Here is a 27,011-nt window from a genome sequence, read left to right on the forward strand (position 1 = left end):
CTGTAAGCATGTATTTTTAAACTCTGAAAGCATGCTTCATTAAATATATTAGTGGTAAAAACATATTTTAAAATAGATTTAACACACAATGAAGGAATATGGGGTAGAAATGGTATTTCTAAGAACAAAAAAATGTTCAAGAAATGTACACTGGCACAGAAATAACTATAGCAGACAACAGAAAATTTACATAATTTTTTAAATGTTGAAAGTTAACTATATACAGATAAATGTCTTAGAAAAATATAGAACTTTAGATCAAGAGACACACTTTGTTGTTGTTTAGTTGCTAAGTTGAGTCCGACTCTTGCGACCTCATATACTGAAGCCCGCCAGGCTCCTCTGTCCAGGGGATTTCCCAGGCAAGAATATTGAAGTGGATTGCCATTTCCTTCTCCAGGGGATCTTTCTGACCCAGGAATTGAACGTGCGCCTCCTGCATTAGCAGGCAGATTTTGTGCCACTGAGCAATCACTAGTACCCTACTTTTTTATATTCATTTTTGCCTAAGAAGAAGTTTATCAAACTAATTCTAGGTAAAATGTCACATAATCAACCAGTAAGTAGGTTACTGTGTTTCCAGTCTAAAACCATCATAACAATTATATTCTTCTTCATTTCTCAGTCTACAACACACATTTCAGTCAAAAAACAACACTAAAAACCAGGAACAACTAAAGGAAATAGTAATGTAATTCAAGTCATTTTCCTCACTCAACAAAAAGCTCTTTTATCCTTTTGCTCGATATACAGAAAGCCAAGGAAATCAACAAGTTAGAAACTGTGTTTTTAAGTCATTTCCACTGTTACTAGATATAATTCTGAAAATCATGACCAAAAAAGTCTAAGATTATTTTGTTTTACATAATGTGTATTTGAAAACTTTATAATAGGCAAATCTGGCTCCTTTGCCTAATAATAGGCAAACTGCTCCAGCAATCCATAACAGCAAAGAACTGTTAATTATTCTGTCCCCTTTATGCTTCCCAACAGTGACCACCTCTCACAAATATTCCCTCCAATAAATGTACCTTCAGTCACAAAACCTATTTTAAGAAACATTAAAATCAATTTGGTCAAGAAATAGTTTTCTCCATAACAAATGAGTTCAAAATACAACAAAGTTTAAAAGTGAAATAAATTTTTAAGTGTTCCTTAAAAATCCATTGTACAATAAACTTAAAAGGTATGGTGACAATGTAATTCCTAGCATTGTCATTTTTTTCTAGGACAAAAACAGCAAAGATATATGACTCTGACTATATAATATCTACAAACAGAAAAAGAAACAAAGGGAAAGAAAGTTTTAAATCTAGAAAGAATCTGAAAAATATTTAAAAATTAAAAATAGTATGGTTAAAAAAATAAGAAACCAGTGAAGTCATAATGAAATCTAGCAAACAAAAGGAAAGACTATGAGAAAATAATATATTAAAAAGGCAAAAAGAAAAATGAGACAAAGGAGGATGCAGGCAGAAAAACAAAACAGTCATTAAGTCATAGGGCCTCGGTAGTTTCTAAATCACAAATCAATAACAAATTATGAGTTTACCAGGCATTTTAAGCAATTTTGATTAAAACATTGTTTTCAAGAATAACATTTTAAAAAAATATAATATATGCTGAAATAGTCAATGTAATGCATTCCATTGGAACATTTAACACTCAAAATCTTTACTAAAAAGAGTATGGCAATGAACATCTTTATATTATCTAAATTTTAGGTCAGAGTCAAAGCACAAATTTATAGAAAGGCATGGTAAAGGCTCTTAATATGTACCACTAAACCATTTCCTACAAAGTTTGTATTAATTATACTTCCACAGCAAGATACTTCAATGTTCCCTTACAGACAATGACTACTCTTCCACTTAAAAGCAAACAAAAAATTAAAAAACAACAAAAGACCCTCTCTACCACTGATAGAATGAAATGGTATTTTCTGACTATGGATTTTTATGATTGTTATTAATGAATAAACATATTGCAATTATTTTTGCAGATATATCAAAATTTGTTATACCTTTTAAGTGTATCTTTTTAACTTCCTTTTATAAACAGAACTTTATCTTTAAAAATACAGTCTGAAGATTATTTGTCAATGAAATTGAGATTTTAAAACATTCCCTTCAAATGATTTGATATTTAATTCTAATTTCTTTAGAGTCTGATTTATTTACATTTAACTCTATTAGGTTACTGCTGTCATAAAATTTTGAAATATTTATACACATTCAAATTTTCTATTAAAAATTTAAAGGTTATTTTGAAAGATTTTTAGGTAAACAATCATATCATCTGCAAATAACGTTAACTTTGTTATTTTCAATATCAACTCATTTCCTTTCCTTTCTCTAACAAAGACTCAGTAAGAGTCTGTTATCTCCTACACCTATTGTTAAGTTCTAAGAACAGAGCAGTAAACTAGAGAGGGAAAGTCCTTGCCTTTGTTAAACAAATTCTACTGCAGTAGACAGGATAACAAATAATTAATAAATATATATATCAGGTAGAGCTTGGTGTTATAACTGCTAAAAAGCAAGAAAGAAGTTAGAAGGTACAGCAAAAGTAGTACTGAAATTATATACAAGACTACTTAGGAAAAGAGTGATCAGAGAGGCTTCTCACATGAAATATTTCAGCAGGTACATGGATGGAGTGAGAAAAAACTATGTGAAAAGTGCAAGCTCCTGCGACAGAAACAAATTCAAAGAGCTGGAGAGTCAGCCAGCATGCCTCCATATGTAATGAAATACTAATCATGAAGATGACAACAATAATGGTGATAGATCGTATCCTTATTTTAGACTAGGTTTTAATAAACAATCGATTATTAATTGGCCTGGGAGAAATCCTAGTTGCCATAATTTCTATAGGCTAACACAAGTATGTTGGAGAAGACTCTTGAGAGTCCCTTGGACTGCAAGGAGATCCAACCAGTCCATCCTAAAGGAGATCAGTCCTGGGTGTTCATTGGAAGGACTGATGCTGAAGCTGAAACTCCAACACTTTGGCCACCTCATGCGAAGAGTTGACTCATTGGAAAAGACCCTGATGCTGGGAGGGATTGGGGGCAGGAGGAGAAGGGGACGACAGAGGATGAGATGGCTGGATGGCATCACTGACTTGATGGGGATGAGTTTGAGTAAACTCCAGGAGTTTGTGATGGACAGGGATGCCTGGTGTGCTGCGATTCATGGGATCGCAAAGAGTCGGACACAACTGAGCGACTGAACTGAACACAAGTATGAAAGGTAGGAGTTCAAAATGGTTGTTATTTGTCAAAATGGGAAGTAGCTTACTCTAATAGGTTTTAAGAGTTACTTTTTTAAAAGTAAGGATGGATAGGTGCAACATTTTGTATGTCTTTACAGCACCTATTAAAACAAGGAAAAGGGGATTCCCACAAGTTTGTGCTTCCAAAATGCTTATTTAAGCTTAAGTAAGTTATCAAATGAGTACAACAAAGACTTAGATTAGAAAATGTGAGCAATTTATTACATTTATTACAGATATATTTTTAAAGAAAACCCTAAATTGCTTAGATTATATTGTCCACAAAGAGTTGTCTATTATGTCTTATATGAATATTTTTTCATTTTCTGTAAAATTCCCCTGCCAGAACTGCCCAAAGCCTCAGAGCTAATAAATGGTAGCACTAAGATTCAAAAAATGCAAAGGGAAAAATCAAGCTCACATCTGCCTGTGATTTACTTAATCTTGTGAAAACATTTAAGTAATGTGTCTGCAGTATTTATAAAATTACTTTTATACCTTAAAACCAGGAAACTCAGCATTTTATAAAAGGACATGTACAGGCATCTCTTGAAATAAATGATCTTGGAAAATATGAAGTAGTCCTAAAGAAACATTTAGCAATTTAATCAGCACACAATCTTACAAAGAACAGTTTCCCAAATACTTCTACAATCATGCATATGATGAAAAAACAAGTTTCATGCTCTACAGTTTGGGCAGATAGGAATGAATTAGGTTTTGGGGGTCTTTTTGCGTCTGAGATTTTTTTTTTTTGGATAGTTGGATTAAAGATTCACTCAACTATTGGCCAGTTTTCCTTTATCATAAATTACAATTTAAAATTATTTTCTCACCAGGGGGAAAAAAAAATTACAAAAATGTCCCAGTAATTATGTTAAAATTTTTTTCTCTTCAAAAGCTTTATAAAGCACAAAATAATCATTATCTGCAGATGATATACATAACTACTGAAAAAAACCAAAAAGAATTAAATGGAATGTCATACTTATTCATATCAGCAGCCACATTTAATATTTACTATTTGGTCTTTAAGTTTTGCATATAGCTTTTCATTCAGTCCTTAAAAACACCCATGAGTCATGTATTACTGAGAAAACTCAGACACAGAGACTGAGCAACCTGCCTAAGGACACAGCTAGTAAACCATGTGACTGAGATATAAATTCATGATAGAATTTCCAGAGTCCATAGTCTCAATCGAAAAATAATAAAAGAGTTTTGGCAGGTAGCTGGTTATAAATTAAATATATATACATACCATCTATTCCATACATCAGTAAAAAGCAATTAGAAAAATGAAAATGGCTACCATAAAACTCTACTTACTAAAGGGCATAAAGAGCAGAAATAAAAGAAACACACACTTCTGAAATAAGGTAACTAACAGTATAAATGTGTAATAGTCAAAAACATTGTTGTGAAGGATGTGAAAGATCTTACCTAAAGACATGAAAATTGCCTATAAAGCTATAGCAGTTCAACTATGTTGCAGTTCTTCCACAGAATCAGTGTGATAAATAGAACAAGAGTTTAGGAATAGGCCAAACACATCAGATCTTAGTATATATTAAGGGAGAATTCCAATTAGCTTAAATGAATAGTCTAACTCAGGGGTGGGCAATTTACTGAATGCAGGCCAAATCCAGTACAGTGCTTATATTTGTAGGATGCATAAATTAAGAATGGTTTTCCATGTTTTAAATGGTTATATAAATACCTACATATTATCCTTTATTTACCCTCTAGGAGAAGGAACTGGCAATCCACTCCAGTATTCTTGCCTGGAGAACCCCATGGAGAGAGGAGCCTGGTGGGGTGCTGTCCATGGGGTCGCACAGAGTCGGGCACGCCTGAAGCGACTTAGCATGCATGCATTGGAGAAGGAAATGGCAACCCACTCCAGTGTTCTTGCCTGGAGAATCCCAGGGACGGAGGAGCCTGGTGGGGCGCTGTCTATGGGGTTGCACAGAGTCGGACACGACTGACGTGACTTAGCAGCAGCAGCAGCAGGCCCACAAAGCCTGAAGTGTTTACTGTCTGGCTCTTTATGGAAAAGTCTTCTAACCTGTGACCTAAACTATAAAAAAATGTTTTGGGACAACTGAATACCAGATAGCCTTAGTGGGTATGGGCAGCAAGAAAGTCATCACAAATTCACACCTCTATCCAAAATACATTTCTAATGAAGTTATAGGTGAAGAATTAAGTACAAAAGTGGTAGAAGAAAGTCATTGGGAAAAGTCTTCCGGAGGTATGACCTCAAATACAGAAATTGTTAAAACCATAAAGTCACACAAAATGTATGAGTCAAATGCAATAAAAATGATAAATATTCTTATATTAAAAAGTAAAAAACAGCCTGAAAGCAAAAAACTGAAAAAAAAAAATTGTGACAAATAACAGAAGGTTACAATCTTAATATATGGGAAACACTAACAAATAAATAAGACCTATCATTTCAACAGAGAAATAGAAAATGGCATAAAAGCAGTAATCCACAAAGGAAGAAATGAAAATGGCCAATTACACAGAAAAAAATATCACTGCTGTGTGTGTGTGTGTGTAAATTCAACAATATTTTAATGCACATTATGTTAAAACAATAAGTTTCTTTTGTCTACTGGCAAAATTTAAAAGTAATAGGTGGTATTCTTAAGGGCACAGAGAGTGCTGATGATAGCAAAAAATTGGTACAAACTTTCTAGTGAAAAATATGTCAATATGGCTCAGAGATTCCACTAAATATATTTTTAAATAAAAATATTTGAAGTATAAAATCAAAAAGTTTAGCAGTAAATTACTCCCAACTGGCACCATTACAGGTAATTTTTCCTCTCTTTGCTCCATGCATATTTTCTAAAATTTGTGCAGTATCTCTGTACTGCTTTGTAATGAAAAAAGATTCAGCAATAGCAGAAATTCATAAGGAGCCTACAGTATTATTATTTCCATTTTCAGATGAGAAAACTAATAGGCAAAGCCAAGATCCAAACCCATGTCTGTACTGTGTCAGAGCCCAAATCCTTAATCCCTATGCCTTACTACCTTCTTAATTAGTTTTTAAAAAGAAGTTTTTCTGAAGCAAATCATTCTGTTATTTCTGTGACAAACAACTATTCTGGAGCAGTAACCAACATATGCATATGCATGTATATAATAATTCTGACTAAAAAGTTTTGACATACAATATATCTGTTCCTTAGAAGACAGACATCTCTGTCATTCATTCTCTGCAAATGCTTTAAGAATTTCAGTTATCGTTACCATCTTTCTAAAAACCACTACTATACTGTAAAATAATTAGCCTCCAACTAATAAAAATAAATGAAAAAAAAAAAAGAATTTCAGTTAGACAGCTTCTTATCTTCCTCATCAGAATGAATGCTTTTCATCAATAAGCAATAGTGCACTATATTTTTGCATCAATCTTAACTTGTACTATACAATCACAGTAACACCACACAAATCAGTTTCTGCAATGATGCTACCAGAAAGACATCCCAAACTATTAACAGTAATATCAAAACTTAACCTTAGAATTTTATGTAAAAAAATTTCAATTATAATTTACATCAAATAGCAAATAGCTAGAAAGGCAGGAAAATAACAGAAAATTAATCAGATGACACTATTCTGTGAGCTACTCAATTGCACAAAGAAAACTACCAAACACTGAATTTGAAGAGTCCTAATAATGTGTTTAATAGTTAGCTGCCAAAATGATACAACTGTCAAATAAACAAAAAGGAATAACATCAAGATAGGGGAAAAAAAGAAAAAAAACAAACCCATCAAAATTCTAGCTTAAAACTTGAGTAAGCCTATTTGTAAAATTCTAAAAGATATAGGAAGTAATTTACTAATGATTAACTTTAATGAAAAATGAGGGCATTTGTTATATATCTTAAAATTTTGTAAGTGTTTTAAAACATCAGTAAGAACCTCATTAGGTTAATACCTAGACTAAATTGCTATACAGATAGGGAAATTAGGAATAACAAGTTTATAAAAGTTTGAAAGGGGAGGAAAAAGTTTGCCAAGTACAAAATACAAGAATGCAACTGCTTTGACTACAGTATATAGTGTATAAGTTAAAGTAGCTTACCAGAAACTGAAAATAACAATGGAATTTATTTTAAAATACTTTATCAACTTGCTAATTATGGCTTGGCTGTGTTCTAAATCCTTTCATTTCAAATGAGATTACTGAACTAATAACCTGCCAAAGCATTTAATCCATACTTCTTTAATATATAATCTTCCATGTTGTGAATACAGCTCTTCAATATTTTTCTACTGCAGCATCCCTATAGCCAACAGAGAAGAGATGTCTTCCTATCTGAGGTCTAGGATTATAACCAGAATATTACAAAGCAAAGCAAGTTTCACTGATGCCTGCCATTAAAGTTTTAAATCTGTACAAATCAGCTTTCTGCTCTTTATAAAAGTGCTGTTTTAATAAGAAAAGTTACTTCACAAATTTTAAAAATCAATGATCTAGAAGTAATATCATGTTTACCTCATGTCTTGAATACTTCCTAGCACAGTATTACCATATCCCAACTTGAGAATCATACGACACTTTGTCTCCAATTAGAATGTTAGAAAGTTCATCATTTTGATATCCCAAGGGCCTACCACTGTGCCTAAAACAGAGTCACTCAACCAAAGGTGGTACTCTGCAGTTCATATACTGCTTTCCAGGAATCAGAAAGAAACAGACATACACTATGTAAATACAGCTTAACCGGTTAACTTACATCTTTTTCTGACCGATGTGGAAACATAGAAGACTGGCTGTAGTACATGTTTTCGTCATGGTAGTCACTGTCGACCCCCTCTACAAACTTCTTTCTTGAAGCACCAAACATGCTGTTTGTCACCTAAACAAAAATATTACTTTCATCAAGAATAATATTTTGGAAAATGTCAAGCTTTACCTTACTCCTATGTAACAAACATAAAATGAAGTATTGCTAAGATAAAGAAACAGGTCAACTCAAGATTAACGGGACAGGTGAGAAACTCGTGACAGTGTAGCATAAATGTTTACTTGCAGGACCTGAGAGTAAGAGGAGAAACTTAAAGCTCTGCTGTATGCAAAGATTCCAGTTCCTTTAAAAGAAAAAAGGATCACTATTCTTGAAAAATGGCAACCCAAAATATTTTCCCATACAAAGATTTTTCAAAACATGTTTGGGTTTAACTATTCAAAATCTTCACATGCATCTTCAATATTATTCAATATGAATAATTATTATTCAGTACAAATAATCCTCAAGTATCTGAGGATTCTTATTCATATCCAGGAGTGTCTCTGACATCACTATATCTACTTTCTAAACTAGCTGTTTTGCAGAGTATATTATCTTCACTGATAAGCTAAGTTTATTGAGATAAAGCACTTTTTGAGCCCATGAATAGCATACTGGAAATTTTATCTCAAGTCACAAGCTCTCGCTCATGTTAACAGTAGGATAAATTTTTCATTCATCATCCTGGTGTAAATTTATGATCGTCACTAAATAACCTGCTTACTCTTGTGTTTTAAGTCTTTATCACATCCAACACTAGCAATTCTGAGCATTCATCAAGGTAACTGCTAAATCTGTTTTCCCCCAACATGACCTCCATAAAAATTCCAAAACTGACAGGTTATTTACTTAAGGTCAATGTGTCTATCCCTAGTAATACACTTTGCAATTCAAAGTCAACTGAAATGTCATGACAGGAGAGATTTGTAAAGACTTGAACACAAAGTAACTACATGCTTTCACAAAAAAACTGGGGGGAAAAATTAATCAAATTTGACATCCATCTGGTACACTATGAATAAGTATATTTTTTTGCCACTGTAAGAATAAACAATTTCCTCTCATTTCAAAATTAACACTGTAGTTACTACCATTTACCGGTAGATATGGTAAACTGAGAGACTACAGGCTTTAAAGCCCAAATGTGATGTGCAAGTCTGTTGAAATCACCCAAGCTATTTAATAATCACTTAATACCGGAAGTTCCTTGTTAAATTTGTAGGAAACTGAGATGCTATTATATTTGTGTTTTCTCTCCCTCTAGCAAACACCCAGGGAGTCTGGGCAAATTTGGTATTGATGGAAGAGGAACATTTTTGTCTTCCTCTGTCTAGGCATTTTACATGTTTAGTTTTGCTTTCAAAAAAGTAAAACCTCTTTGCACAATATTCAGTTCAGTTAGGTTCAGTTCAGTCGCTCAGTCGTGTCCGACTCTGCAACCCCATGGACTGCAGCATGCCATCACCAACTCCTGGATCTTGCTCAAACTCATGTCCATTGACTCGGTGATGCCATCCAATCATCTCATCCTCTGTCATCCCCTTCTCATCCTGCCTTCAATCTTTCTCAGCATCAGGGTCTTTTCCAATGAGTCAGTTCTTTGCATCAGGTGGCCAAAGTACTGGAGCTTCAGCTTCAGCTTCAGTCCTTCCAACGAACATTCAGAATTGACTTCCTTTAGGATTGACTGGTTTGATCTCCTTGCAGCCCAAGGGACTCTCAAATGTCTTCTCCAACACCACAATTCAAAAGCATCAATTCTTCAGCACTCAGACATGTTTATGGTCCAACTCTCACATCCATACATGACTACTGGAAAAACCATAGCTTTGACTAGACAGACTTTTGTTGGCAAAGTAATGTCTCTGCTTTTTAATATGCTGTCTAGGTTGGTCAGAGCTTTTCTTCCAAGAAGCAAGTGTCTTTTAATTTCTTGGCTGCAGTCACCGTCTGCAGTGATTTTGGAGCCCAAGAAAATAAAGTCTGTCACTAAATTTCCATTGTTTCCCCATCTAGTTGCCATGAAGTGGTGGGACTTGATGCCATGATCTTTGTTTTTTGAATGTGGAGTTTTAAGCCAGCTTTTTCACTCTCTTCTTTCACTTTCATCAAGAGGCTCTTTAGCTCCTCTTCACTTTCTGCCATAAGGGTGGTGTTACCTGCATATCTGAGGTTATTGGTATTTCTCCCAGCAATCTTGATTCCAGCTTCTGCTTCATCCAGCCTGGCATTTCACATGATTACTCTACACATAAGTTAAATAAGCAGGGTGACAATATACAGCCTTGATGTACTCCGTTTACAATTTGGAATCAGTCTATTGTAGAATGAAGTTTTTTATTCTGTACAATTAATTTCAGAATTCTGAGTCTATTAATTGGCTTTTATGATAAATGTTATATCAGAACTGTCAAAAGAAGAGTTCACTTTACTCCATTTGAGTTAACTTATGTATATAAAATTGATGAGAGATATCCTGGTACTCTCCTGAAATTTTTTTGAATTCTGTAAGTTTCATGCCATTTTCCTGTGTTTTTCCTTTTTTAGAATTAGAACTCAGTAGTAACTGTGAATTAAATGTAGTAGTAAAGGGAATTAAATGTATCCTTAAGTTTTTCAAACCAAACCTTTTTAATCTCATGTGTAAAGAGTCTTAATTTGCAGATTATAAAGTGTTTTCTTCCACTGTCACTTTGCTGAAACAAAAATCATTAAAAAAAAAAAAGTTCTTTTCCCTGTTAGGGGCTACTTAGGCAGATGGTGGATAGGTGTGTGGGATTCTAGCCCCTAAAATTACTTTCAGAGTTACAGAATACCTTCACCAGGGAGTCTGCTGCCCAAAGAAGATTAAGTATGTTCTAACAAATTAATAGTTCCTTTAAAAATATCTTTCTATATTTCACACCTAAAGAGATTTATAGCCTAAAAGCATACAACAAAGCAGAAGTTGTCTTCAGACTGTAGTTCATATTTAGCTGAGTAGCTGTTGCTCAGACTTTAACAGGAAATAGTAACGTCAGCTAATTAAGCTATTAAGCCTGTACCCCAAAAATGTTGGTTCATGTCCTTCCCCAACTAATAAACCCAATCATCTTTATCATTATTTTATCAACTATAATACTAGGAACTATCATTGTTTATAATTAGCTCCCACTGACTACTCATCTGAATTGGATTTGAAACCCAGATTCAGTCCCTGGTTGGGGAACTAAAATCCTGCAAGCCGCACAGTATGGCTTTAAAAAAAAAAAAAAAGAAGAGGAGGATTTGGGGGGCAGTTTAAGAGTGACATAATTTGGTATATTTCCTGTAAGTATACATTTAATACGACTGCAGGTAAGCTGTAAGGAATGGACAAGAGGGGACAAGAGTGGAAACAGGGAAACAGGTTGGTGAGAGATGACGGTGGCTCAGAATACAGTGATATGGTAGAAGTGATGGAGAAGTAGTTAAAGGGTATATTCTGAGAGAGTGCTGACACTAATGAATATAAGAATGGATGGATATGAAAGGGTAAGATATTCACATTACCCCCTGGAAGAGAATAATTAAGAATCAAAGGAACCTAGAAATCTACTTTTTATCAAAGGGGATATGTCAACATTTGGCCAAAATGTATTAAAATTACTGGTTATACCATATATATTGAAGCCAACTCAGTAAACAAAAATTTTTAAAACTAATTTAAAAACAAAATCATGCTTCACTCTACATTACATATAAAATTTGTTCAAAGATATGATACATATAATTTTCAGCTTTTTTCAAGCAAACATACAAAGGGTTTACATCCATTTTAACTGACCACCTTCTTCCTCAACTCTCATAACAGATATTTTAACAAAGGAAAAGCAAAAGTCGAGATTTCACCAAGAAAAAATACATGAAATATGTATCTACCAAAAGCAATGTTTCTTAAGTCTTTTTGAACACAGATCTAAAACAGGTAACTAAGACACTTTTTATTTGCTTTGACTCCATAACCACAAATCAGAATATATATAAATATACACACATACATACATATATATATTACATAGGTTAGCATACACTAATTCTATCAGCCTGACACTCCCCCCATTGCAAAAGAAAAAGAGAGAGCGAGTTGGCCTCAGAATGTAGTGACAGGAATTAAACTGAGAAGCAGAATAGAAGCACCAAGTTGGCTGGATCTTCCCAGTAAACATCTTCATTACTTAACTAGGACTAGCCAAGAATTCCTAAGGTCTAACATTCCTTACATCTAACTATAATATTTCAAAGCCAAACACAGTAAGTCAAAATAATCACAGAAGAATTCACAAAACCTCAAACTCGAGACAATCTTAACCAACATACAACTTCAAAGACTGGTGAAGTGGACCCTGATCCAGGTGGGATGAATGGTAATTACAAAAGGGAAGGAATAAGAGAAAAGGCTTGGAGCTTTTTAAACGGTCCCAGAAACAACACTAGGACAATCTACAAGTGAAACTTTAAAAATAAAATTACAGACAAGAAGCAGTAAAAAACAGACCATATCCAAGGCAGGACAGATGATATTTAATCTTGCACAGTTTTCTTTCACCAAGACCTCTGGAAGGAACTTACTCTAAAATCATTTCCTGTCTATAACGCTGGAAATGCTGGCTCAGGCATGGAATCCTATTCCCAGGGACCAGAAACACAATCCATGGCAGAGTGGTCCTTTTCCTGATAGCAAACAAATGTAGTTTGATTTTGAAATCTATCTCCCAAGGTTCCAGCAGCATATTTTAAAGTGCTGCTAGGACATTTCTATCTGAGCAGAAGCACATTTTAATCAACTTAATCAGTAATATTTAAAACTGACTTTCCAAGTTGTTCTCTTCTTTGTTCTGCATATCATCACTTTCTACCCATTCTTTACATGGTTTTCATGTTTTTTGCTGTTCTTCCTATCATCTTCTTAGTTTAAGCTCTGGACTAGTTTTTTTAGGCTTCTGACTGATCTCTCTTTACATTTCAATGAACATGCTAAGGGTTTACTATATGAATTATGTCAAAAATTGTGATAATGAACACAAAAACTGAGTAACAGCTCCAAGTCTTGAACAAGCTTACAGTCTAGCTAGGAAAAATACCTGTAAACAAAAAATTGTTCTATGAAAACCTATATAGGTGCTTTGGGACCACAAATAAGGAACTATCTAACTTTAACTGAGGGAAACAGATTGAAAGATCTTATTATAAAGTAACATGTGAACATATATTTAAATTTGTTAATTTTTTTTTTTATTACAAAAAACACAGAGTGTGTGGGGTGGGTGATGCAGCAAACTCTGGCATCAGAGACATCATGGATAAGTGCTCGGAAATAAGAGAAAGCCCAAGAAACGAAAAACTTTTAATATAGTTAACAAGGAGGATGCCTGGAAGGACAATGACAGGTGGTAAAGAAAAGTAAGTTAAATTCCATTGTCAGGTTAATAGGGCAAGTATACAGACAGGAAAATCAGGTATAAAAATCTAGGTGAAGACTCCCCTCAACCAATATTTTACTATGATGTCACATTCATAATCACTACACTGAATTTGTTACTTTCTTACTCTCATATCTCTTTTTAATTTTCCCTAAAGGATACAGACCAAGATTCCAGAGATTATGACCTTAACACATAATTCTGCTGTAGTAATTATCTCAAAATTCAACACAAACCTTATGCCTCAGCTTATTTTGGTTTCTCTTTGCTTTCTGCCATTAGAGTGGTATCATCTGCATATCTGAGGTTGTTGATGTTTCTCCCACTTATCTTGATTTCAGCTTGTAATTCATCCAGCCCAGCATTTCTCATAATGTGCTCAGCATTTGGTTAAACAAACAGGGTGACAGCAGACAGCCCCCCTGTATTCCTTCCTCAATCTTGAACTAATCAGTTGTTCCACACAGGGTTCTAACTGTTGCTTCTTGACCTGCAGACAGGTTTCTCAGGAGATAGGTAAGATGGTCTGGTATTCCCATCTCTCTAAGAACTTCCCAGAGTTTGTCAGGATCCACACAAAGGCTCTAGCGTAATTGATGAAACAGAGATAGATGTTTTTCTGAAATTCCCTTGCTTTCTCTATAATCCAGTGAATGTTGGCAAATTGATCTCTGGTTCCTCTTCCTTTTCTAAACCCAGCTTGGACATCTGGAAGTTCTTGGTTCGTATAATGCTGAAGCCTAGCATGTAAGATTTTAAGCATGGCTTTACTAGCATGGGAGACGAGTGCAACTGTCCAATGGTTAGTACATTCTTTGGTACTACTTTTCTCGGGGATTGGGATGAGGATTGCCCTTTTCCAATCCTGTCGCTACTGCTGGGTCTTCCAAATTTGCTGACATAATGAAAGAAAAAACCTTGATGGCATCATCCTTGAGGGATCTGAATAGTTCTGCTGCGATTTCGTCACAACCAAACTAGTTTTACTAGTAGCAATGCTTCTTAAGGCCCTCCAAAATGTCTGACTCTGGGTAACTAACCATTAAATCTTTTTTATACAGATCTTCTGTGTATTCTTTCCATCTCTTCTTGATCACTTCAGTGTCTATTAGTTCTCTGCCATTTTTATCCTTTACTGTGCCCATCTTTGGGCGGAATGCTTCCTTGATGTTCCAATTTTCCTTAAGAGCTCTCTAGTCTTTCCCCTTGTGTTGTTTTCTTCTATTATTAAGCATTGTTCATTGAGGAAGGCTTTCTTGTCTCTTCTGGCTATTTTTGGAACCCTGCGTTTAATTGGATGTAGCTTTCCCTCTCTCCCTTGCTTTTTGCTTCTCTTTATTCTTCCGCTATTTGTAAAGCCTCTTCAGATGACCACTTTGCCTTCTTGCTTTTCTTTTTCTTTGGGATGGTTCCACCTCTGGACTTCTGCATAGGAGGATACCCCTGCTTAGAATGCTCTTTCTCCCATTCTTTGAAACTCTCACACCAAATCAGGACCCTTGGTTTACACAGTCACTGAAAATACTTTATCATAACTATAATTACATAACTTTTATTGACCACTTACTATATGCCAGGAAATATATTCTAAATGCTTTAAAATGTATTTATATAATCTTCATAGTTTATTTAGTAGTAATTATGTAACATGCATGTAATCCTCATGTATTCACTTATTTAGTCTTCATTTTTAGATGAGGAAACTGAGAACTGCAGAAGTTGGGTAATTTGCCCAAGGTCACATATCTGATGTGTCCAAGGTTTTATATCTGATAAGTAACAAAGAAGGGCCATGAACCCATACAATTTGCCAGAGTCCCCCATTTTAACCATGATAGTACACTGACCCTCAGACATACAACTAATAATTTAATGTGTGTACTCTCCCAAAACCATAAGCTTCATTATGGGAGAAGCAGTAAAGGGCAAAAGAGGGCGAGGGACTCCCTCCGCAGTAAACAGCGGTAAGCAGAGGGCGCCACATCAAATGTGCATGTAAGTCAAAAGGCCCCTTTATCAGAAGAGCGAGAATGAACTGACCGGAGGCGTGCGGGACAAAAGCTAGTCTCTATCAGACTGACCTCATCTCCTTTAGAGAAAGAGACAAGTTTAAAATAAAATTATGCTTGAGAACATTACTACACCAATTAAAAAGTAATTACTGTTTTATATTCCAAATTAGTATTTTTACTTACTTTCAAAATACAATGAACATAACTGATTCATTCAAGGAATTAAAATGGTCATTATAAAACTATATTTTTACTATAAGCTACTGAAACAGACACTGTAGCATTAAACAAGTGGAATACATTTACCGACTAGATTAAAATAAGAACAAATACCTAAAGGCAACATTTTCTTGGGGATTGCATTTCTAAAGCAGCTAGGAGTTTTACTGTTAACATGCTGATACCTGTGACCCATCACAAAATTAACTATTTAACAATATTAAAGTATGAAGACTTTTCTATAGACAACAAATTTTCACCTTTAGCAACAGAGTTTGTACTCATATTATAAAGGATAAAGAGAGCCAAGTAAAGGTAGTGGGTGTGAGTAACAAGACTGTTTTCCACTCCTGCTTCCATAATGGAGACTTTACTAATTCAGTCTGATTGCTGAACACAGAATTTGACTTCTAGTCTATTTTGCCCTCCCAATTTCATATTCACTATCAGAAAACATTTCACACACATGCATATACACTGAAGTTCTTTGTTATCTATAAAGTAGGCAGAAAATTAATTTAAAAAAACACAGTCAATTGCAATTAACATTTATCTGCCTTTACCAACATGTAGTAAACCAAACTGAACCAATCACAAGAAGCTAAGATATCTGAAATCTACTTATCTTCAATACTGGCCTTCAGGAAAAGTTGCCAGGTCAAATCCATTAAGACACTGTCCAAATTCTATGAAACCACAATACTGTGCACCTATATCAAATATATACTACCACCTAGAAATATTTATAACCCAAGAAACTTCTGTTCTAGTGGTAGTTCTTGGTAATAGGATTCTGAGCTGCCAATCCTACTTCACAACTGTAGTAAATAATACTAATTTTCATTCCTAGAGAACACTAAAAAAAAACTGAAATGGGATTAGATAAAAGGAGAGAGAGGCACTAACATTGGGGAAAAAAATCTAGCTTCTCAAAGAACAAAGAATTTAAAATCTGGAAGTCTTTAGGAAAAAAAACAAATGATCTTTCCTTCTATTAAAAAACTAAACTACTCTCAACGTCCTACTAGCTCTAGAACACTGTGACTTGATACTATAATATAAATAACGTATAATGAATAGTTTAATAATCTGCTCAGGATGTAGTCAAGAAAAGTGAAGATTTAAATACATTTTAAATTGATAATTTCTAAAATCATCAACTTAAACTGATATGGAAATAAATAAAAGCAATTCACTTCACAGTTTTAGTAAATGCAAAAGGCCTGATAAATGAGCAATAAAAGCCTTAATGAATTCTGAAAAGGCAGCACAGGAAACTGGCTGGAAATGTGATTCAGCAGAAAATCAGAGACTTATATGAACATATCCACAATCATTATCTTGGAGAGTGTTAAATATTCTGGCACAAGATTTTTTACAGGGGTTACAGGAATACTTTGTAAGAGGTGCCATCACCCCACAAAACAGGGTAGCTCACATTTCATAGAAACACAGAGAGGGCATCAAGGGGAGATGAAAACACATCACTCTTCCTAATCCAACACCTGTTACTGAAATTGGGTATCTGAAGCTGCCTTACTGAGATGACATTCCCATGTCTGGTATGCACACCATACCTTAAGATGCACCCCTCCCCCAGACCTACAAACTCTGTAGAGTATTACCAAAAAGTCTATAAACACTCCTATCAGTCTGACTTTGATCTAGGGTGGATATGCTGTGCATGTTTCAACTTGAAGAAAAACAGATTTTGTGGTTTTCCAAAATCTTAGTCGCTTGTATCAATATGCCTCATACAGATTCAAACCATCAACATATAAGCTTTAAAAGATAATTGTATCATCCTAAAATCAAAACTCTTCAATTACTCAAAAAGTGCTAACCAATTAAAAAAACCCACACAATCATATATTAACTAAAGAATCAACTATAACTGGGATGCCTTACCAGCAGTAAGATTTGAGAACTCACACAATATGGACTAAAATTAAAATAAACATTATTTTATCCTTGAATACAACTGGAAGAACATATAACAGTAACCCTGTTAAGTTCAGAATATAAAACAAATATGTAGGAAAATTTCCAAATGAAGGTAGATATCTTAAACCAATGTTAAACATGGGGTCAGAGGTAGGGAGCTCTAATAAAGGGAAGAGGAAGAGAATTCAAAAGATACTGGACATATGGTTTGCTTTGCTGGGAGATATGGATGTCTATAAGCCTCCTAGCAGATTTAAGAAACCCTGGAACTTGAGATAAACTGTTGAGGATTCTGTATTTCAAGACCCTGCTCTGAGATGCGAAATGCCAAATATTTGGTGCTCCACCCTTTTTAAACCTGACACACTTTCTTTGAAGAAATGTTAGCAATCACAGGCCAAATTAATTCTATTTTTCCTGAGTATAATTTTGCACGTCTTAGTATGTGCAAAAGAATTTAGAAATCACGTGAATAAAAATCATGTGGTATAGACATGAGAGAACTAAAGAACAATTTTTGAAGGTTTTCTGAGAAGCAAAAGCCTAAAATGATAATAAAGTGCAGACCCAGGGCTATACTGCCACAGAACTATTTCTAAAAAGTATGCATTAAGAAAAAAACCTGCATTGTTAGATCATGATTTTAGATACAAGACAGACAAGTAGAGAATGTCAGGAGTGTTGGCATTTTATACACACACACACACACACACACAATTTGGTGAACTTGCTCACTCAAGTGTTGGCTAAACTTTGTACCAAGTATTGTGCTGCTTCTATACTTATTAACCTCAAACCTAGAGATGGGTAGAAAAGTTTCAGTTTTCCTGTCTAGATTTCAAGGAAAAAAGATGTTTCAAGTTTCTATTCCTGCAAATTTTAAAAATATATAGCTACCTGACTAAAACTTTGGGAAAGGGAAGGACAGCATGCCTACAGCTACCAGAAGGAAACTAAAATTTGCCTCCTTCTGATACCAAGCTAAACATGGCAAAATTTTAACTCTGTGGATTTATGCTTTCCCTGACTTCTCTTAGCTTCTTTTCTGAAAACCAGTTTTTTTGGTCCTGCAATACTTTGTGGAGAATATGAAGTTTAAAACAATCTAACACCCTCCCTTTGCATTATAATATTTATGATTTATTCAGTTTTAAGGTTTTCCCTCTTTCACATCCAATAAGAAAAAATTATTATTTCTTAGAACACATTAGGATTTTATTTAACAATTTATGAGGTAATTTTATGAAAAATAATTCATAAGAAGCATCGTATTTTTAAACTAACAAAATGACTCACTGGTAAGATGGCCCAATACCCACCCCTAAAATACTGCTGACAGTACCATTTTTCCCCCAGCCTTTCCCACCACATACTTACCTGTGCAACTTCTTTCAACATTTGCTACTCTGGGGATTGAAAGCTCAGAGCCGGAGGCTGAAGTGAAGAAGGAAAGGTTGGAGGGTGAGCCACGGCGCCAGCCCCACACTAGGAGCTCCCCTGAGACACTACAGCAGGGTTGACACCATAGCTCTGAAGCTCAAACTCCAGCAAACGATAAGAAAGGAGTCCAACCAGAACATGATAAACGATGGGGTTCTTCTGCTCTTTGAAAAATAAGGAAATCATGCTATAAAGATCTGAATGTCCAGTTTCAACATTATGACTCCCTGTTCACATCTTCATTATTCCCCAACCCCAGAGTCAACTCTCAGACTGATTCAAAGTGCTCATCAAAACAGGGTGGAAGGCAAAGTCCTACAAACTTGTACACAGACAATGAGGATAGGGCTTACCTGGCCAGCATAAAAACGTCTAAGACAATATGTTAAAATATTCTGCCTACCTGCCCCTTGAATACTTTCTTGCTCTCCTAAACGCTTAACATTTAAGGCTCCCAAACACATTAATATTAACACCATCAACCAGCAAAATGACAGCTGGGCTATTTAGATGTATTTAAATTCCTATAAGTAGTCTAGTGACCTTTTTAAAACCCAAGGATAACTTTTGGTATAAGGATATTCCTTGGAGGTATTTCCTGGCAGTCCAGTGTTTAAGGAGTCTGACTTTGACTGCTGGAGCCCCAGTTCTATCTCCAGTTGTAGAACTAAGATTTTACAAGTTGTGCAGAGTGGCAAAAAAAAAAAAAAAATTCCTGGGAGGACACTAAGTTGTTAAAAGTGTTCCACTCTGATAAAAGCAAATAAGGACCCCCCTTAACTAATATAACTCTAATCAGACTAAATGATAAAAAATTAGACTTTTAGAGAAATAAATCTAAATATAGGACTTAAATGTGACTTTATGAGAATATGAATCCTCATTTTATAATATAGAAAGCAAACTATCAATTCAAAGGAAACTAGATTCTGATTACTATGACTAATAAAGCTAATAAAAGATGTTCATTTCAGTTATTGAAAGATAACATCTATTTAGTAACATAAATATTACTGAAGGTGGCAAATACTATAAAACCGTAAACTAGGAAATGGCAACACACTCCAGTATTTTTGCCTAGAGAACACCATGGACAAAAGAGCCTGGGGGATAAAACAAACAAACAAACAAAGAAACAAACCAAAACTGTAGACTAAATTCACTGAAGTATCAGAATCCCAAATTATTTTATATGAAGCAATTAAAAATGAAAAGTATCCCTTTAGCAAGGGAACACAGGGCCTTTAAAATACTTCTAAACAGCTTGCCATATAAATTAATTCAGTAAACATTATCCAGTAAACATCTACTATGTGCTAAATATTTACGTTTATACCCTTATATACTTTATCCATTAGATGCTCAGAACAGAGAACATCATAAATCAAAGTGAGTAAAGAAGAAAACACATTTATAGTGTTCCTCTACTACTCTGGCCTCCAGGCCTTAAATGAACTTGCCCTTCATCACCTCTAACCTCCCACCATTCCTGCCACACTGCCCTGCTCCCCTTGATATTTCTCAAACTCAAAGGGCATACTCCTGACTTCAGGCTTTTGCATTTGTATACTCCAGGAAAGCTTTCTTCTTAGGTAGCTACATGGCTTCGGCTCATTTTACTACGGATACTGAGCCATCCTAGTGAGGACTTCACTGTCTATTCTATTTTAGATTATACTATCCCTTGCCCTAATCCCTTAGCACCCTTTACCCCTTTTCCTATATGTGTCAACATATAACATACAATGCATTTTACCTATTTTGTTTAATGTCTTCCTATGCTCTAAAACATTAGCTCCCCGAGAACAGAATTTATTTTTGTCTCTTTGTTCACCTCTGTCTCCACAGAATCTGACGGTGCCTGGCACTGAATAGGCCTTTAACATGCACGTGTCCTCCTCTTACTCCACACATGGTGTTACCTGTGTTATTTGACAGGAACCCATCAATGCAGTGCTTACAGCACATGTGAAAATTTTATGAGGACAACAATTATTTTAAAAAGTAATGGAATTATGTAAAAAATTAATTTTTATATTTCTGAAACATATGAATAAAACTGTTATATGCGTTTTTCCACTGAAACTGACAACCACTTCCAAAATACCTAATAGACACCTTCAGTGGTTAGAATGCCATACCATGAGAAGTAAATAAAAATTTCAGGATTTAAAATTATTTTTCTATTTCTTAAATTTTTTCTCAAGTTAGATTGTCTTAAAAAAAAGTTGCTTCATGAGTATTTCAGATTTATCAGTTTAATACGATGAGATAATACACATCTCTTTTCTAGCAAAAAAAAAAAAAAAAAAAAATCCCCCTAGAAGAATTATACTACTCAGAGCCACTGGGTTGCACTGTAGTCCATGGGAATGTATACTCTCTTAAAGTCAGCTGAACCATTTACTGCCAGAACAGTCTAACTCAGTGGGCTTGGTACAGACATGCACTAACATGTACTGAGTGTTTACTAAACAGTAAGAACTGCTCAAAGCACTTCATACATACTACCTCACTTAATCATAACAAAACCTCTGTAAGATGTACTTTTACCTCATATTGAGGCACAGAAGGGCAGGGACTACATACTCTCATCAGACTGAAAATATTTCTCTACAACAGTTATTATGAATACCCAGTTCTTACAACCCCAATAAGATATGAAAGGCTTATTTACCAGAAAAACCCAAGTGGAGAGACTCCAAATTTTAGAAGTTAGCCAAAGTATAGGTAAGGGTGAGGCACTGGCTTGAAAACTGAGAGATGAAGACCCACATTCTGAACTGTGGGATCCTCAGCTTTCTTTCCTTGACTTGCTTCAGAACACTGTCAGATATAAGAATCATCCCGTGCACTGCACCTTGATACTACCTGTGAAGAAACTGAACTGCTGCAGAGAAACAAATGTCACACACTAACAAAGTGAGGTCCTTCTCAATGAAAAGGCTAACTCAACTACGTGTGTTTTTTTTTTTTCAACTACATGTTAACACACTGTCCACAAACACCATAATCACTTTACTTTTTTAGAAATAATTTTAGACTCACAAAAGAGCTGTAAAAATTGGACAGAGTTCCCATATGCCCCATTTTCTTCCAGTGGTAACATCTTGTTAGGACAAGTATCAAAACTAAGAAATTAGCTATTAACTAACTTCACACAGATTTCACCAGTTTGCCACTAACTTCCTTTTTCTGTACCACGGTAGACACTATATTTCGCTTTATGCTTCCTTAGTCTTCTGCAACCTCAGACTTTACGTCCGTCTTTCACAACACTGACGTCTTCAGTCATACCAGTGTAGCTACACTACACAATGTCCTGCAACTTGGGTGGGTCTGAGGTTTTGTCATGACTAGATTGACGTCATACATTTTTAAAGTCACATCACCACAAATGTGACATGTCCTCAAGTGCAACTTATATGATGGATATAGTCCAATATATGCATGCATGTGATGATAAAATGTCTTATTACAAGTGATACTAAACTTGATCTTGGTTAAAATGGTGTATCTGCCAGTTTTCTCCATTGGAACTCATTATTTTCCTTTTTAAAACAGTAAATATTCTGAAAAAAGTACTTTTAGAGCATGCAAATATCTGTCCTTAAATTTCTGGCTCACTAATTTGAGCATTCATCCATGGATACTGCCTACAGCACTTATTACTATGATGGTTTAATGATGATTTCTATTTTCTTCATTTCTTTTACACTGTACTTGTTCATCAAAATGTTTCTGTAAGTAGACAAATCATCTTTTAAAGATCTCATTCTCAAACATGAATAAAAGTATCAAAGATGTAACCTAACTGACTCAAAGTGATATAGACAAAAAGTCAAAAATAATGTCTTAAAACCAAAAGTCTTTTAATCTATAACAATACATTCTTTCAGTTTCATTACACTACTCTTATCCCAGTAGAAAAGAGCACTTTTAAAATTTCATATGCCCCAAGCAGTCTCTATCAGTACTTCCAGCCCTAAATAAGAACGATCTTTTCTTTTTCCTAAGAAAAAAAATCACCCTATTTTCATTACTATACATCATTATACATATTTACTATAATATTTAATCTACTGAGGCAGGTTAAACAATGAAGAGATAATGTAATATTCTATGTGACAGAATAAAGAATACTAATTAGTAAAATTATTACCTCAGTTGAGAAGATAAATGGTCATTGTATTTACAAGTCTACTGGGCTTCCCTGGTGGCTCAGTGGTAAAGAATTCACCTGCTAATGCAGGAGATGCAAGAGACTTGAGTTTGACCCCTGGGTCAGGAAGATCTCCTGAAGTAGAAAATGGCAACCACTCCAGTATTCTTGCCTGGAAAATTCCATGGACAGAAGAGCCTGACGGGCTATGGTCCATGGGATTTGCAAACAGTCGGACAAGACTGTGAGACTAAACACAACAACAATATTTAGAAGTCTACTAGATTCCAGGGAATCTTAAGGGAAGGACCTGATGGGGAAATCGTTCAATTTTTAGATTTAGGTAAAACAGAATAGCAGCTCTGATGACTCCATGTATGAATTGGAAGTTATTTACTGACTTGAACTGTTTGATGTTTCTTCACAAATGACGCTAAGTGCTGAGAACAAGTCTGATCTTTCTTTGGATTGCATTTCACATAGTGTCTTACACAATAAAAAGTATTCAAGCCTTGACTGAACACTAACTTAAAAGCTTATTTTCTCAGTCTCAAGAATGATTTTTCATCCATCTTTTCAACCAAAATAAAAATTTTTTAAAGATGAAACCTTTTAAGATTTAGTAGGACTTATTTCTACTTCCAGCCAAGATGGAGGAGTAGGGCTCCCCTTCCTCCCATGTCACCTGAAATAACTTTTAAAATGGATTTTAAAAAATGGGTAAAATATATTTGCCAATGGTTTTCAGACACAGGACATAAAGCGGTATAAAATGAGAACCCCTAAGAGAAGAGAAAGAACTGATATGAGCCCTACAACTGCCCCTGCTTATTGAATGGGGGAGTTTCCAAGTTATAATACCAAGTTGCAATACAAGGAGAGGGAGGCGTGGTGAAGGCCAGAAATTTCTGTGAATTGAGGAAGTGTAGCTGAGAAGGCAGCTAGAGCCCCAAGTAAGAGAGAGCTGCAAAGAGACAGCATTAGAGAAATCTGGAGAGGGTTCCTCTCTGGTCACCTGTGCATATGCATGTATGCAGAGGCTGGGAAAAGAGACAGCACAAATAATCTTCAGGCTCACACAACTACTCCCTAAGTCAAAACAGAAAAACATAATTCACGGGGCATCAGATAGAGTACTCAGAAGAATACAGTCTCAGTATGTGGGAACAATTAGCCTAGACTAAAAGCTACTGTGGTCCTTTGTAACAAAACTTACAATTAAAAGGGGGAGGGGAGTGGAGGGGAGAGAGGAAGAATGTCTCCAAGGGCTCAAAAAACTTCTAAGTAACTAAGAAAGCTCAAGAACACTAACAGAAATACAAAAAAAAAAAAAAAAAAAAAAAAAAAAGTATAACACTGTTGAACAGATTAAAAATTCTAAGAACTGGCATCCAAGCAGAAGTTTCCTGGCCATGCAAAAAAATAATAAAATACATAATGGGGAACCAACAAGAGAACAGACCCAGAAATGATACAGGTGACAGAATTAACAATGACATTATAGAGCTGTTATGTTTTGTGTGTAAAGGGAAGAATAACTGGCATGATGAAAAAAAAAACTGGTGAACTTTTAAAAACACAGATATAAAAAACCATCCTAAATACATGGAGGAAAAAAACTTCAAAAACTGAAGAGAGCAACAGTAACCTGTGGGACTTCGCATGATTTAATATATGTATAATTGGATTCCCCAAGATTGAATAGGAACAGAGTAAATATTTACAAAAATAGTAGAATAAAAATCTCAACTGATTCACTTTGCCATATACCTGAAACTAACACAACACTGAAAGTCAATTATACTCCAATAAAAATTCTTAATCAAAATTCCAAATTTGATTCAAAGACTTATAAATTCACAAATTTAAAAGGTTGAATGTATCTCAAGCATGAGACATGAAACTACACCAAGATACATCATAGTTAAATGTGCAAAACCAATGACCAAAAAATGTTAACAGTAGCCAGAGAAAAAGTTACAGTATGCAAAGAGGGCCAAAGACAAAACAGCAGCAGGTTTTTTGCAGAAATGGTCTAAATTAGAAAACGGTGGAGCAAAATCTTCAAAGCATTAAAACAAAAATCTGTCAACTTTGAATTCCACATTCAGCAAAAACTTTATCAAAAATAAAAGTGAAATAAAAATTTTTTCAGATAAATGAAACCTAAAAGAATTCATCACCATCAGAAATGTATTACAAAGTCTGTCCATTGGGATAGACTCTGACGTTTTTAGGTCAAAGTCTATCCCAATGGAGCTTTTTCTATAGATTCACATTGCTGGAACATCCTCATTGTATAATTATGTGGGTTGTTTTACTGTTTCTAGGAAAGAATTATAAGACGAGATGCTACTAAAAGCATGAAAGATCTAGTAGTTAAATTTTTTTATCTTAGATATTGGAATATTCCAAAGGTCTATCCTATGATAGGATGTGATGAGGGTGAATATGACTTGAATTTATACTTAGAGGGCATGTGAAATTAAGAACCAGGTAGATTCATCAATTCCGACCCTAAAAGTTGCCCTAAAGTAAACTGCTTAAGAGTCCCTTGCACAACAAGGAGATCAAATCAGTCAATCCTAAAGGAAATCAACCCCGAATATTCACTGGAAGGACTGATGCTGAAGCTCCAATACTTTGGTCACCTGATGCAAGGAGCTGGCTCACTGGAAAAGACCCTGCTTCTGAGAAAGACTGATGGCAGGAGGAGATGGGGGCAACAGAGGATGAGATGGTTGAATGGTCGTCATTGACTCAATAGACATGAGTTTGAGCAAACTGTAGGAGATAGTGAAGGACAGGAAAGCCTGGCATGTTCATGGGGTCACAAACAGCAGGACATAACTTAGCGACTGAACAATAACAAACTTTTTGAAGAAATCAGATCATAAAGATTATAGGTAGGGAATTTTTGAAGTCATCAGTATGTTAATATTCAAGTGGAGATCAAAGAAGCTCAACTGAAAGAACTGTGAGCTGACAGGACAACTGTGGGCTAGGTTCTTTTAAAATGCAAACTCTCAAGGAACTAAGGTAAAGTAAGGTAAGGTAAGGTTAGGTTCTTTTAAAATGAAAACTCTCAAGGAACTTAAGGTAAGGTGAAAAGCAGTAGAAGGAATCACAACATGCAAAATCCTTAAAAACAAAAGTTTAACGACTTTAATTTTGTCTGTGTCACACATAACTTAAAAAGCTTAAAAAAATTTTTAAGTCCTTCAATTAGAAGGAAAATGATACTATAAGGAAGTGAAGGAAGGAAAAAGAAAAGAAGAGGAGTGAAGGACAGAGGCAAACAAGGGAAGTAACTGGAAGGAAAAGCAGAGGGAAGTTTAAAAAAAAATGAGAAGAAATGGAAAGAGAAATAATACCATGAAAATGGATCACCAAACATTTTCAATTACTGGTAATAATAAAAAGCAGAAGTAACGCTAACCCCTCCCCACCAAATTACAGTAAACAATGTGAGAATATGTCACAGAAATTGAAACAAGAATTGTTTCTCTTAAGAAGTGAAATTTCCACTGAGACCTTGAGAATGGTAAAGAAATATGCTTCTGGCAGTCTAGCAGACTATTAAAAAAATGCTCCATTCAAAACCAACTAAAAATGCTCCACAAAACACTCAGCCAACAACAAATATTTATTAAGCATATATCAAGCATTCTTCTCAGGTAGGGATACAGTGTGAAGAAAA

General features: G+C 34.9%; 1 protein-coding gene across 7 annotated transcripts in view; it reads right to left on the bottom strand.

The window, feature by feature from the left end:
- Positions 1–27,011, bottom strand: part of CNOT2 (CCR4-NOT transcription complex subunit 2) — a 119,203-nt gene that overhangs the window by 33,179 nt on the left and 59,013 nt on the right. For 4 of the 7 annotated variants that reach the window (XM_065934631.1, XM_065934630.1, XM_065934633.1 and 1 more), the window contains exon 3: positions 8,040–8,162. The exons of 2 other annotated variants lie outside the window; for them this stretch is intronic. In XM_065934631.1, the coding sequence (XP_065790703.1) occupies positions 8,040–8,162 (123 nt within the window). Of the gene's footprint in view, positions 1–8,039; positions 8,163–27,011 lie in introns of those variants that run through there. One more of the 7 variants, XM_065934636.1, reaches the window with a different exon arrangement.

This window comes from Muntiacus reevesi, chromosome 4 (genome assembly GCF_963930625.1).
Source record: "Muntiacus reevesi chromosome 4, mMunRee1.1, whole genome shotgun sequence".
In the NCBI taxonomy this organism is placed as follows: Eukaryota; Metazoa; Chordata; class Mammalia; order Artiodactyla; family Cervidae; genus Muntiacus; species Muntiacus reevesi.